Below are 15804 nucleotides of genomic sequence, written 5' to 3' on the forward strand. Positions count from 1 at the left end.
TCTTCCTGGCTTACAACGTCAGTGTCATACTGTGACCAGGTCTCCTGGGCAGTGGGGTATCTTAGGCTACATCTAGACTGCAGGCTTCTTTCGGAAGAACCTTTTTTCGGAAGAGATCTTCCAAAAAACCTTCTTCTGAAAGAGAGCATCCACACTGCCAAAGTGCATTGAAAAAGTGATCTGCTTTTTTGAAAGATAGCATCCACACTGACTGGACACTATCTCACAATTAAGCTTTGATTACTATAAGTGGAGTGGCCACCAGGGCACCTATATTTTTCCTCTTCTTTCGAAAGAACTCCCTCTTCCCCGTCCACATATGCCTTTTTCTGAAAGCGCTCTTTCGGAAAAAGGCTTCTTCCTTGTAGAAAGAGGTTTATCAATGTCAGAAAAACCCCTCTGTTCTTTCTGGGGTTTTTTCGAAAGAATGCGATTGCAGTGTGGACGTAAGTGAATTTTTTTTGGAAAAACGGTCATTTTTCAAAAAACCCTCTGTAGTGTAGACATAGCCCTAGTGGTTAGGTCCCAGAGTTAGCTTGTGGCAAAGTGGTGTAGGCCCCTGCTGCTGGGGCTCTGGGCCTAGGAATTCTTATCTGAGTCTGGTTCTTAAGCTTGGGGCATGGCCCCAAGAGTCCAGTTTCCCCCTCCTCAGTGAGGGTTCCTTGTAGGTTCTCCCTCTTTGTGCTGAGTGGATCTTACTTGCTCCTGTGACTGACCGAATAGATGGCTCTGGCTCAGGTCCTGTGGACAGCAGCACCATTTCCTGTCTCTTTTCTGGTGAGCCCCTAACTGAGCCAGGTTCCTCTCTTTTATCCTCCCTCCAGGCCTGGCATTTGCTGCAGGTAAACGGTTGCAGGGATAGTTGGGCAAAAAGGCTTTGTTTAGCCCCTGCACTGCCAGGCCCTCCTCTCACTCCTTCACACATACCAACTCCTGTTTTCTCTCATCTATGTCATTTCTCCTGCTAAAATACATTCTAGCTTGTACATGTCTATGAATAAAACTCTTTGTCCACACCTCGGTCATTTGGTGCCTCTAAGATCTTCCCACGTCTCCTTTCCTTTTCTGTTTTGTTGTAATTGTGTTCTCCTTCATGTCTCTCTAATCATGTAAAATATCTCTACTGGTTTCCTGTTTCTTTTATATCAAGTTATACTTTGCTCATCCTCCAAGGTTCTGCTCGGTTCTATACGAGCCTGTATTTCAGCCTTTGTTTCTTCTTACTCTCCCTCCTGTTGCTGTCTAGCTTTCTCTAGCTTCACAACTTCTTTCATACCACTGCTACTTCTATGAACTTCTTACCTTTTCTTGTGCGCCAAGCAACATGTCTCTTCATCCAAAACCTTTCATAAAACAGGATTCTCCTAGGAAGCCTTTCAACACGAATCAAAGAAATGGACAATTATTAAAAATCTGAAATAACTAAGATCAAAATTGCTAAACCAAAGATTTACTTTCCTCCAGTGTATCAAATATGTCTGTACGAGGTGATTTGTGTCTGATTTATACTCTGAGCTCCTTTGGGTCATGGTTAATGAAGTCCTGTGGGGTTTTTTTTCTGACCAGGCCTACTGTGGAATTCAGTGGAAAGACTCCCATTAATTTTAATGAGAGTTGGCTAGGACTCCATGGACATGTCTACAGTGGAGAGCTATTTCAAAATAACTCCCCTTATTTTGAAATAACACAGTGAGCATCCACACTATCAAGCCTGTTATTTCGAAATAATGGGCTTGTTATTTTGAAATAATAACTGCTGCTTGCGAAGAGGAATAAACTTATTTCAAAATAGTTATTTTGGGATTTATTATTTCAAAATAACATATTTTGAAATAACCTGGTAATGTAGACATAGCCTATTTTAGGAAACAACCAACAACAATAACTGAGCTGTTCCTGCCCAGCTGCTTTTCCCCACACGCCCAGGTGATCCTCTAACTCATGTATACTTCAGGCAGAACAAAAAAACAGATAGTCAAATCATTATACAATTTATATAAGGATTCTTTTCCAAAGAAGTCTATCTTTACCAAAAAAAATTATATTGGAAAAGCCAGATGCTATTTGGCATTCATCCCTATATGGTGTGAACATCTAAAGAAAAGAACTAATAATATTACCTATTACTTTTTTCCCATGCATGAGGTACTGTAAAACTAGTAAAAACTTAAAAAACAAGGAATTGTATAGCAGCACCTTAAAGACTAACAAAACATGAGGTGGTATCATGAGTTTTTAAGGTGCTGCTAGAGCATTCGTTGTTCTTTAAGTATTTCCTGTTACAGACTAACTCGGCTAACCCTCTGAAGGTTTTGTAAAACCAGCATTACAGAGCAAAGCTAGGTTATGATGCCATCTACCGGCTGTTCAGAAATATAGTAAAAACAATGAATTGTCTAGCAGCGCTTTAAAGACTAGCCAAACATGTAGATGGTATCTTATCTACATAACCTTATCTACATGTGTTATTCGCCTTAAAGGTGCTGCTAAACCAGTGTTTCTCAAACTTTGCTCTGCAGAGCTCTCTCCATGGGCTCCGCAAGGTTGGCAAACTGGAAACATTGATAGGTACAACACGTACAATCACTGGACTGCTGGGGCTCCGCATAAATTTTTACGCATGTAAAGGGGCTCCGGAGCCCAAAATGTTTGGGCCCACATACACACACTTTTCATTTTCTAGTTTGTTTTGTTTTTAGGGGATGGAGAGTGATTGAAATTTTCTGAAGAATTATTTTGAAACTTTAACTGAGTTCTCTCTTTCCATCTCAAGGAAAGACAAAGACACCAAAGAATATTTCACATTAAATTACTTTCCCTGGTGTATTAGAAATTATTTTCCTCTAATGTATCAGAGGAGGGATGAGCTGACAAATTTCTGAATGACTGAACTGGAAAAGGAGGTAGGGAGAGAGAGAGTGAGTGTGTGTGTTTGTGTTTTCCAGGAAAAAGACCAGCCCATATAATTATAATATGTGTTTTTAGAACAAGTGAATTACAGCTTCATATTCATTGTGCAAATAGGACAAATAGTTGTAAGAAAGTGTAAAGCATTCAAATATAGGGCACAATCCAGTAAAGTTTTGATCATCCTCAACTCTCAGATCAGTGATGGGGAGACAAAGTTCATTATATTACTGTTTGTTCTTCTTCCTAAATGAGTATTAACAGACACAAAATGACATTTCATTTTAAGTTTTAGTTTAGCAGCAAAACCTTATTATTTTATTATGTCAAGTTTGTGTCATACTCCCTAGCTATTATAAAACAGTTGAGAGCACATAAGTATATATTCTTCAGAAGGTATTGAGCTTCTCACAGGATTAGATCCTAGCTGATAGCACAAGAATCACTTTAAATCACATTTTGCATCACATGCAGACTGAAGTGTAGAACCAGAAGAGTATGATGGCACATTCTACAAACTAGTTATTTGGCATTAGTACAATGTAACAGAGCTCCCTGATAAAATATCTGTCATTTGGGCTATGTCTAGACTGCAAGCCTCTTTCGAAAGAGGCTTTTTCGAAAGATACTTTCGAAAAAGCATCTTTCGAAAAAGAGCGTCTAGACTGCAAGCGGAACTTTCGAAAAAGCAAGCCGCTTTTTCGAAAGAAAGCAGCGAGTGAGTCTGGATGCTCTCTTTCTAAAAAGCCCTGTTGGCATTCAAGAACGCCTTTTTTCGAAAGAGCACTTTCGAAAAAAGGCGTTCTTCCTCGTGAAATGAGGTTTACTGCCGTCGAAAGAAAAGCCGCGTTCTTTCGATTTAATTTCGAAAGAACGCGGCTGTAGTCTGGACGCAGGTGAAGTTTTTTCGAAAAAAACCCTGAGTCTGTACACAGCCTTAGTGCCCATTATATATTTTATATATTAAATATTATATATTTGTAATATATCTAAATGAACAACATTTAGAAGAAAGTAACTAAATCTGTTTCCATGTGATTTTTTTTTCCACATGGAATAACTTCCCACTTTATTGGAGCTATTTCATAAAGCGGAAACTCATTTTAACTGAATGAGCAATAAAATAAGCATACATATCCAGACCACACAAATCCAGAGTTGATCAGAAAAAGGCTAATTTAAAGTGTATATTATTTTTTTCTACCGACTTTTAAAAATAAGTGGTAGGACAAAATCTGTGTTAACTAATTATGGCTCTTTTAAAAGATTATATAGTGTGCTATTTCAGAACACTCAGCATTAATAGTCCTTTAAAGATTAGTATAAGACTTTATGTTCATCACCATTTTGTTTTTGTTTGTGGGGGGTTTTAGGTAATTACAATAGCATCAGGAGGTTCCAACAAAGATCAGAATCCCACTGTGTCAGGTGCTCTGCACACAGGCATCATTAGATAGACCCTGCCTTTAAGTCTGGTAGACAAAGGGGCTACGTCTAGACCGGCATGATTATCCGCAAATGCTTTTAACGGAAAAGTTTTTCCATTAAAAGCATTTGCGGAAAAGAATGTCTAGATTGGCACGGACACTTTTGTGCAAAAGCACTTTTTGCGGAAAAGCGTCCGTGCCAATATAGACGCGGTTTTGCACAAGAAAGCCCCGATCGCCATTTTCGCCATCAGGGCTTTTTTGTGCAAAACGGTTCTCAGCTGTCTACACTGACCCTCTTGAGCAAAAGCATTTGCGCAAGAGGGCTTTTTCCCGAACAGGAGAGTCATTGTATTTGCGGAAGAACACTGACAATCTTACATTAGATCGTCAGTGTTCTTGCGCAAATTCAAAGCAGCTGGTGTAGACAGCTGGCAAGTTTTTCCGCAAAAGCACTTGCTTTTGCGGAAAAACTTGCCAGTCTAGACGCAGCCAGGAAGTATTATTCCAATATGACAGCCTTTGCTTTGAGGTAGCGATTAAATGACTTGGCCATGGTCACATAGGAAGTCTGTGATAGAGGTGAGAACTGCATCCAGTCCAAAGTGTTTGGACTTGGTCCTGAAAGGTGCTGAGCATTCTGGCCATCATCCAGCAAGGTATTTGAGCATGTGCTCAACTTTAATCACACGAATTGTCCCATTTAAGTCATGCTTAAAGCCAAGTATATGTCTAAAGCTGTGCTTTATCATACCTAAAGCTATACTTTATCAGACCAGAGTTATCAACCACCTTGCAGGATTGAGCCCTTAGTCACAAGATACACAGATGTTCTTGATGAAAAATGCATCAGCTGCACAGTCATACCCATTGAGCTGTAGTCTGAATTTTAATTTTGAACCAAATGTGCACAGCAAAGCCAAAACTTGGAACAAAATCAGCATTGCCTGTGGGTTTCTGAGATTTGAGACCCAAATAATCTGACCTGGGAATTTATTGCAGAAGATGCATTACAAATTATAAACCTCAGTGTAGAAATGAAAACAACCAGGCCAATTCAGCAAAATCCGGAAATTTTACTGAATTTTGCTAAAAAGCTTGGGGGGAGGGGGAGCATAATAAGAGTGAAAAAGGGTTAGAAGGTAGTCATATCATTTAATTTCCTTATTTGTTCTTTCAACTAGGCAAGTTACAGATGGCTGGTAGCTTCAGAGCAATTTTTTCCCATGTCACTTGGTACAGTGTTGTATTCTTGGATTACGTATTGAAGGAACAAATGTTAAGCTACACAAAGTTACTAAACAAGATTTTACAATGTAGAATATGTATGAAGACATTAACTACTCTCTAGTTCAGGTATTTGTGTGTCATCAAATCATTAAGGTGGTAATAATAAGTACCAATGGGTGTGTCTTTTGTTGTGTCTGACACCCAGTATTCCCTAAGGTATAAAGATGAGTTATCATTACTTTATTCATGCAAGCAATCTCCCTGCATAAAATGGGACTAGTAGTGAGAGTGAGGCAATCAGAATTTGATCTGTCAGTGGTTCCTACACGGTATTGAGCAAGCTCAACCTCAGCTTAACTAGGAATTGAAGCTGCTCAGAATCTTATAGGAAACTGTTTAAACCTTATTGTTTAGGACCCCCTAAACAATAAAGCAAAGCGGGGGGAGGGAGGAGCATTTCTTCTAAAGACTTCTCTCTAGGGAAGAGGAAAGGAGAGTTGTAGAAAGGGATGAAGAGAAAAGTTCAGTGTGCTGTGGAGGAAAAGGTACAGAGATTGCATAAATATGCGTTAAGACATATTTAGAACGTGAGACTGCCACCTCTGAAGTCAAAGATAGAATTCTTGTTGACTTTTTTGGGAACAGGATGGCCATCATTGCTCTCTGACACAAGCCAGTTCAATATTTATAAGACTATAAATACCACATACACTATTTTAAAGGAACTAAAAATGTATTAGTACTATGCTATGCCATAGCCCAAGTGTGATTACTGTCACCTTGAAGACTGAAGAGTTGTAAAAGACTATATTATCTGTCCTTTGTTTCAGATGTGGGTGAATTCAGTTATGTAATCTCTCCCTTTCTAGTTCCTCATATGGTAAGGCCCACATGAGGAACATTTAGTTTTGTGAGTACTTGTCCTGTAATTGGAGGCATATATACAAAAAAACCCAATATTTAAGGTCTAGAGGTCAAAATATTGCTTTCTGGATTATTTGAGCAAGTGCTTAGCTCCAAACAATCATCAGTGAATTAAATGTTGGGTATTTTATTTTAAAGAACACTGGAGACGCTTTGTAGATTTGTTTCTTATTGCTGTACCTTTCATTAAATACAGTTATTTGTATTATTTAATTATTCTGCTCATCACATCAAAACAGCCATTTGATTTCCATTCACATCTCAATTAAGAGAGGGCATGACTGCCACAGTGCTCTGTATGGGCAAGCTTTTTTACTCCAGCTCCAGCTCAGGAACCCTATAACCAGTAGGAGCATTCTGCTTAGTCCTGCTCCTTGCTGTTTCCCTGGGCTTCTTCCAAAGCAGCCTCTCTCATGCTTTCTTCTTTGTAACTTCTCTGGATAGACTCTTCTTTCAGAGTTAGGATCCAGGGCTTATTTTCTCTTGCAGGTGTCCTTTTTGTATCCAGAGCATAAGAGCAGACATTCTCTCTTCTGCTCTCATCATACTGGCTTAATGCTAACCAGCCTGCACCTGCCTAACTGGGCTTCATGATCTTTTAAGCCTGGCTCTCCCTCCAGGTGCAGCCAGATACCATAACTGACCTCTCAGGCTCAATTTAACCTTTATCCTTTTCATGGCTGATTGAGGTACACACCTCATCACAGTCTCCCAAGATATCAGCAGACTCAACAGAGTCTCAACATGCTTAAACATGTCCAGTGGTGGAACAATGTAGTGTCACATGACAGAGCATACACTACTAAATTCCTAGAATTTTCTACTTATCATTCCTTTTGAATGGGTTTACTTTATGTAGTATGTATAGCTACATACATAGATAAAGGACCATAGTTAGGATAGTAACTTGTGTCAACAGGAGACTTGTGTCAATTCCCTGAACTACCACTGACTTCTTGCATAGACTTGGGCAGTTCACTTTGTCTCTCTACGCCTCAGTCCATCATCTCTGAAATGAAGATAATACTGTTTTCCTATCCTATCTCACAGGTGTGTTGCAAGGATCCATAGACTGTAAGCTCGTTGGGACACGGCCTGTCTTTTTATCCTCTATTTGTACAACATCTAACACAGTGGGGGCCTGGTTTTTGGGGATCCTAGGTGATACCATAATGTAAATAATAAAGACAAAACCAATTATGAGGCACTTAGCTATTACGGAGAAGTGAGTCATATGAGTACCTGCTAAATCAACATTTATACATTGTTTATAATAGAATTATTGTAAGTAAAAGAAATACTCTAGTAACCCAGTGCCTCGAAAGTCCCTTCTCCCTGGGTTCTTTCCTAATAACACATATTGGCATTGAAGAGCAATAACAATAAAACCCTGAGTAAGGCAAGTAAACTCCTAGCTTGCTCCTTTATGTAATGTTTCTTCTTTGAGTTTTCCTGAAAAGATCCTCCAGGTTTTGATTTCTGTTGGTATATTCTCCTTTAAAACTTGTTTCTGTCAGCAAAGTAAGCAGAAATGACCCTGAAACATGGGGTGAATACTATTCCTTCTCCCTGTATCTTACCCTCCCTCATCATTTTCCCCTGAAGGTATTAGTTAATTCGAACTAAGCTAATTCGAACTAGTGCATCTAGACCTAAAAACTAGTTTGAATTAGCATTTTGCTAATTCGAACTAGCATGTCCACATTGAGTGGACCCTGAACCGAGGTTAAGGATGGTGGCCGGAAGCAGTGCAGGCAGGGCATCAGATTAGGACTTAGAGCGTGGAGCTGCTGTCTCAGGCTAGCCAAGGGCTGTGCTTAAAGGGACCCGACCCCCACCCCGGACAGACAGTTTTCAGGGGTTCCCCGCTCGCTTGTCTAACTCGATGAGGGACAGCAAAGCAGTCCTGCCTTGGAGTGCCCTGAATGCCCAAACTCGGCACATCACAGCACTCGGCCATCAGCCCGGCTGCACTTGCCGCAGGCTGCCATCCGGAGGAGGGGGGGGTCAATCGGGAGGCGGGGGTCAATCGGGAGAGCTTCCACCCCGAGGAGCCCGCAGAGCCACTCCAGTCCTCCCCATTGGGGGCTTGTACCCCATTCCTCCCTCACCTCCTTCCACTTACCCCTCCCTAGCCCCCCTTCCTGATGTACAAAATAAAGGACACGTGTGTTCAAAAATAGAAACTCTCTTTATTGAACAAAACTCGGGGAGACTGGGAAAAGGAGGTAGGAGAGGGGAAGAGAGAGGGTGGGAGAGGAGAGGGCAACTAAAATGATCAGGGGTTGGGAACAGGTCCCATATGAAGAGAGGCTAAAGAGACTGGGACTTCTCAGCTTAGAAAAGAGGAGACTGAGGGGGGATATGATAGAGGTCTATAAAAGCATGAGTGGTGTGGAGAGGGTGCATAAATAAAAGTTTTTCATTAGTTCCCATAATAAAAGGACTAGAGGACACCAGATTAAATGAATGGGTGGCAGGCTTCAAACTAATAACAGAAAGTTCTTCTTAACAAAGCAAATAGTCAACCTGTGGAACTCCTTGCTGCAGGAGGCTGTGAAGGCTACAACTAGAACAGAGTTTAAAGAGAAGTTAGATTAAGTCATGGAGGTTGGGTCCATGGAGTGCTATTAGTCAGGGGGTAGAAATGGTGTCCCTGGCCTCTGTTTGTGGAAGGCTGGAGATGGATGGCACGAGACAAATGGCTTGGTCATTGTTTCGGTCCATCCCCTCCAGGGTCCCTAGTGTTGGCTGCTGTCGGCAGACAGGCTACTGGGCTAGATGGACCTTTGGTCTGACCCAGTATTGCCGTTCTAAGCTAAGGGTCAGGGGGTCTCACTGTACCACCTTGATTTTCATACAAACCTGCTCCTGGGTGGCCAGGCTGGTAGCTATCCTGCCCTAGACGGCCACTTTCCTGTCCCTAGTGCGGAGGTCATGGATGAGGTCCATGATCTCCGCACTAGACCAGGCGGATGCCCGCCTCTTGCGGCCCCGGGCAGGCTCCTGGGAGCCGCCAGCCTGGTCCCGGGAAGAGGCGGAGGGCTGGGTGGCAGCGGGTGGCTGGTTCGTGCCATGCCAGGTGCAGGGTCTGCTGGCTGGGTGCTGGCAGGCTTGCACCTGGCACGGGCACCGTACCCAGCCCATGCCCCTTTAAGGGCTCCTGGGCCGGGAGGGGGGCAGACGAGTTTCCCTGGTGGTGCCCAGAGTGGCCACCAGGGAAAGCTGGGGAGGGCTAGCCTCCCACTAGTCCGAATTAAGTGGCTACACAGTCCTTAATTCGAACTACTTAATTCGAACTAGGCTTTAATCCTCGTAGAATGAGGATTACCTAGTTCGAATTAAACACTCCGCTAGTTCGAATTAAGTTCGAACTAGCGGTTTGTATGTGTAGCGCCTATCAAAGTCAATTCGAACTAACGTCTGTTAGTTCGAAGTAACTTTGTAGTGTAGACATACCCTGAGAGAACAGAACTGAAACAGTTCTTTTGCATCCAGGGTCTGCATCTATCAGCTGTGGGCAAGGTCAGGTGCTCTGAGCCCATAGAGAGACATTGTCATTACTTTTCTTTATACAACTGCACAGTAAGTCCTCTGACAATGTATGTTAATTGTTAGACTTGCCTGCTAAATGGTCCAAGAAACAAAGAGGACTTTAATATGCATTTTGGTATAATCAAAACATCAAGCTGCTTTGTCTATTTTTAACATATTCCTGTATTGTTTTTTTTTCTTATTACTTTTTTTTAGATATGGAGAAAAATTCTTCCAACATGATCCCTCTTGCTGAAAACTCTCCTAATAAACAAGAGACTGTATGTATTTTTGGAACCGGAGATTTTGGAAGATCTCTGGGGTATAAAATGCTCCAGTGTGGCTATTCAATAGTGTTTGGAAGCCGAAATGCACAGACTTCCAGCCTGATTCCCAAAGGTGCAGAGGTACTGAGCCATGGAGAGGCTGCACACAAGGCTGACATTATTATTGTAGCAATTCAGCGACAACATTACAACTTTCTCACAGAGTTAAGTGACGTTCTCCATGGAAAAGTATTGGTGGATGTAAGCAACAACCTCAAAATAAACCAGTACCCTGAATCCAATGCAGAATACCTTGCTCAGCTGGTGCCAGGCGCTAAGGTAGTGAAAGCATTTAACACCGTGTCAGCATGGGCCTTGCAGTCAGGCACATTGGATGCAAGCAGACAGGTAAGATGAAAGAGCTTCTTGTAAATTATATCATGTGAGCAATTTCTAAATAATACAGCAAAACACAGGTCAATAAGAGAAAAGTATCATACCAAGTTCAGCTGCAACCTTCATTATGATCCCGTGTTCAGTCAACTAACTATGCTAAAACATCCTTTCATGCTCCAATATGATTGTTTGATCTTAGCCTAGAAATAAATCTAAACATTTCAAAAATATTGATTTTTTTCCCCCTGTCTTTTGATTGTTAAGCAAATGCTCCCACCCCAAACCGCAGGAAGATATCAACAAATTTCAGAGAAGGAATCCACTGTTACATATGCTACAGTGCTGGGCGGATTCTAAAATAATTTAAGTTTGTAAATTAAAGAGGAATTTTAAAAAGAGGGAGAAGATCAGGATGAAATAAGGGCCACAGAGAGCTGCAGATGGGAAAGATTAAGGAAAGGAATTGAGACAAAAGAATCAAAGAAAGAATCAAGAGAAGAGGGAAAGCAGAGAGGAAGAAGCACAGTGAGGCAATGGAGGGAAGTTGGACAAGGAGGATAAGAAATGAGACAGAAAGGAGCATAGGGTGGAAAAGAGATGCCAACCTGTTTAAATCAAGCTTCCATTCTGGCTACTGTGAGGTAATGCATAAACATGGAAATATATGTATGTCCCTTCCCACAGAGTTCAGAGACAGATTTGGACTTACCCAGAATTCAGAGGTGTGGGCAGGGTGGAGGAGGGACAGTGGGCAAGAAGGGCATGGACATTCTCATACTTAGCTTGGGATGGCTGAAGTAATTATGGAGTTTGTTAGCCATCTTCATGGCTTTCTGACTTTTCAGCCACTGCATGCTGGACTAGACCTGAGAAGCAGTTTAGTGCGATGTCAGGAGTAACTTGACTTCCCTGGCAGCCAGGAACCATCAGAATGCCCTTACGCCATGTGCTGCCTCAACTGATCACTTTAGCCATCATTATACCTGTTTTGTGCTTCTGGGGCTATTGACTTCACAGAGACAAAGATCTGGTGCATTGTATTCGTGACCAGGCTTATCTCTGCACAAATGTAGCTTCTTTCAAGCTTAACTATGGTTAGAAGTTTCAAAAATCCCTTTTATTGTGGTTCTGAACAAGACAAAGATTTCCTTTTTTTTTTCAGACTCCTAGATGAGTATTGTCTTTCCCAAAACATTCCCCATCCTTGTGACTGTGCTGTTCACACAATTGCCTAGTGAGGCAATGCTTTTCTACTACCCTGCCTAACTGTATGAGGGTATGTCTGCACTACCACCCTAGTTCGAACTAGGGTGGTAATGTAGGCAACCGGAGTTGCAAATGAAGCCCGGGATTTGAATTTCCCGGGCTTCATTTGCATCTTGCCGGGCGTCGCCATTTTTAAATGTCCGCTGGTGCGGACTCCGTGCCACGCGGCTACACGCGGCACGGACTAGGTAGTTCGGACTAGGCTTCCTAGTCCAAAATACCGTTACTCCTATTCCGAACTACCGTTACCGTGAAATGAGGAGTAACGGTAGTTCGGACTAGGAAGCCTAGTCCGTGCCGCGTGTAGCTGCGTGGCACGGAGTCCGCACTAGCGGACATTTAAAAATGGCGGCGCCCGGCAAGATGCAAATGAAGCCCGGGAAATTCAAATCCCGGGCTTCATTTGCAACTCCGGTTGCCTACATTACCACCCTAGTTCGAACTAGGGTGGTAGTGTAGACATACCCTGAGAGAGGCTCCCTCTACATTGATCTCAGCAACCTGGAAGAGAAATACCTATCCTCACTGTTCTGGAATCCTTGTGGATCACTGTTTTATATGTGTAGGACAAAAGTGGAAGATTGTGCTCATTTATATACAACCCTCAAGAACCCTTTACCAGTAAGATGCTTGATAGAATTGTCTTCCAAAGTGTGTGCTAAAATTCAACTGTACTAGCTAAATACCATTGTTAAGTGTATTATATTTTGCTTCACTTTAAACCTTCCACCTTCCCAGTGAAAAGATTTTATTTCTGATTCTATGTCTCAGTAGTAGAGTTTATTAGTCATTCACCCTTGCACCAAAGACTAGCAAGAAAGCCAATGATTTCTAGAAATATTGGAAATGTAATGAACTTTAAAGTTTTATTTTATTCTCATGCAGATCAATAGTGAAATGTGTCTCAAAGATTTGTCAAAATAAATCCCATTCTTTTTGTTGCAGGTGTTTATCTGTGGAAATGACAACAAAGCCAAACAAATGGTGATGGATATTGTTCGGACTCTTGGTCTTACACCATTGGATCAAGGCTCTCTCGTGGCAGCCAAAGAAATAGAAAATTACCCACTGCAGCTCTTTCCAATGTGGAAGTTTCCCATCTACTTGGCTATTGGTCTAAGTGTATTTTTTTTCTTCTACTGTTTGATCCGTGAGGTAATCTACCCCTACGTATATGAAAACAAAGACGTCTCATTTTTTATTGCAATTACCATTCCAAATCGAGTCTGCCCCATAGTGGCACTCATCCTTCTTGCTTTGGTTTACCTTCCTGGCATAATTGCTGCAATTCTCCAGTTACACAGAGGTACAAAATACAGTCGTTTCCCAGACTGGCTGGACAAATGGATGCTCTGTAGGAAACAGCTTGGATTAGTAGCCTTGGTTTTTGCTTTTCTACATGTTTTATACACTCTTGTTATCCCTATTCGCTATTATGTAAGATGGAGAATAAATGTTTACGTCATATCTCAGGTAAGTTTTTGTTCATTGCTCCACCCAACCCCACTTTTGTCTGCTACTATCTTGCAGATTACACTCTTGAATTTCTTTATATGATTGGTGTTTCCTCTAGATATCTGTATTTTCAAAGGAGACTGATGCTGTGGTTAAATGTGGGACTTCTTATCTCAGTCTTCCCTCTAGCTAGTCTAGCAGCTAACAACATATGCAGAAAAATATTAATTATGAATAATTTTGAGAAATGGGTTCTACATTTCTCTAAATCCCTATGAGAGTAGCACAGCCACTGACATTCAGAAAGTCATGCTTATTTTTTTAAATAACCATATTCCCACAATCATCAATAAGTCTACCAAAATGTACTGTACTGTATATCAATGCTACAATTAGGCTGTATGCAACACTGTATCTAGTGCCTCTAAGTGGCACATGCTATGGAAGACCCTGCATGCTGGCAGTTCAGAGCACCTCCCTTTGTTCAGGAGACAAGCTGATCTGCTGTTTCTGACTTTTGTAATCTGTTTGCACAAATCTTTACAATTTACTTTAAAGGAAATCTCAATAATGAGCAATAGCATTTCTGTCTATGGGTGCTGCAGCTACTGCACTATTAAAGTATATATGATTTTTTTTCTTCAGGTAAAGGACAACAGAACAGATCCATTTTACAACACTAATGGCTGGATTAGTGACTCTTACGTGGCTTTAGGTATTCTGGGATTTTTTCTATTTATATTGCTGGGAATAACTTCCTTGCCCTCAGTCAGCAACAGTGTCAACTGGAGAGAATTTCGATTTGTACAGGTAAGGAATATACCTTCTTTCCACTAAAATACTAATTTCATGTCCTTTCTCTATGCTGCATTTCCTGCACTCTCCTGTCAATCTTTTATGTTTCCCTTGTAGCTTGTGGTGGTGGCATCCATCTACATAAAGTAAAATTAGGAAAACTAAACAATAAATGAGAAGTTACAGTGACAAGTTTGTTGCTTTCAGAAGATGTTTGTATAAAACAGAGTGATGATTTACATCAAATAAATCAATTAAATATTCAGTCGCTGATTTTTAAAAAAAATTCCTTATTTTTTGAGATCATAAGCATCTCTTAAAAGGAGTTGGGCAAAATATACTCCATCCTCTGAAACAAGTGATTGGCTGAAAACCAAAAATGTGTCATATGGGTGAGGGTGAGAGAGTTAACTTTTATTTCACCACTTCTTTTACCTCATGTTCAAACCCAGTAATTGGACATCCAGCTTGCATGGGTCACAGGGTTTGAAGAATCGAGACTTGCATATTTGTAGTAGTAGTGATGCTATTATGTATCTGTAAAGGAATGGAGTGTAGCAGGTGCTGTCCCTTGAAGGGAGGGGACAGGCTGATGCCTACAGCTTGGTGATAATCAAAAAGGTCCTGGCAGGTCTGAGTTCTATAAACAGGAAGCACAGGGAGAAGTAGGTGTCAGGTAGGCTGAAGTGAATGACAGTTGCTTTCATAGGTACTAGAAGACATTCATGGATCTGATTCAGAGACTTAAGTGTGGACTTTAAGTTTGAAAAGCCTGAACCAGGGCCTGAGGAGCCTGTTTGTGGTAATGGCTCTTGGCCTGAAGCCTTTTTAAAAGAGGGCATGATATTTACCCCCCACCCACCCAAAAAAAAGTCTGATGTTTCTTGCCTGGCCTGTTAAACTGAATTCTGCTGCTGCTCTGCTTGGGGCAATCTAGCAATGTCACACTAGGCTGCAAGGGAGTATGCACAGACTACCTGCATCATTATAGCATCCCAGCCAGGTGAGAGTTGTATGCTCCATTTATGGAGAATTTGGGGCTACAAAATAGTTTTAGTCAATAAATTGCAGAAAGATTAGTCCACACTGAAGTTTTCAGTGATGAAAAACTATTTTAAACACAAAGTTATACAAAATTTAATTTTGTATAATGCCATCAAATGCCAACCTTTGCTGGACTACAGTTGCCCTTTTTCATGCGCACTTGTCCTTTCTGCTTCCTCTTCCTCCTCTTCAGTCCCTTTGTGCCTCTATTTCAGCTTTGGTCCCTTCCCCCTCTTTATTTGAATTCACTTGTAAGTCTGTCAATGGAACTCAGCTGACATTCAACTGTATCAACTGGTGATACTGCTCCCTTGTCCTGAAACTGCTCAACTCACCTGCAAAGATATGAGGCATCCCTACTGATAATCCTACCTCACCAGTTATCAGAGAGGCAATAGATATTTTATAGCTTGTCCAGCTGCATTAGCAGCCATCCCTGCTGCCTAAATCCTGCCTTGGATACCTTCAGGGAGGCTGCCTTTCCTGTGGGATCATAGGGTATGTCTAGACTACATGCCTCTACCAACAGAGGCATGTAAATTAGACTACCCGACATAGTC

The 15804-nt window shown here is 41.5% G+C and overlaps 1 protein-coding gene across 2 annotated transcripts in view; it reads left to right on the plus strand.

Annotated features, from left to right (window-relative positions):
- STEAP4 (STEAP4 metalloreductase) overlaps nt 1-15804 on the plus strand; it is a 37100-nt gene that overhangs the window by 19138 nt on the left and 2158 nt on the right. For both annotated transcript variants that reach the window (XM_006134110.4, XM_075922412.1), the window contains 3 exons: nt 10239-10696; nt 12896-13423; nt 14051-14215. In XM_006134110.4, coding sequence (XP_006134172.1) covers nt 10241-10696; nt 12896-13423; nt 14051-14215 — 1149 coding nt within the window. In that variant the 5' untranslated portion in view covers nt 10239-10240. The remainder of the gene's footprint in view (nt 1-10238; nt 10697-12895; nt 13424-14050; nt 14216-15804) is intronic.

Source organism: Pelodiscus sinensis, chromosome 2 (assembly GCF_049634645.1).
Source record: "Pelodiscus sinensis isolate JC-2024 chromosome 2, ASM4963464v1, whole genome shotgun sequence".
Lineage (NCBI taxonomy): Eukaryota > Metazoa > Chordata > Testudines > Trionychidae > Pelodiscus > Pelodiscus sinensis.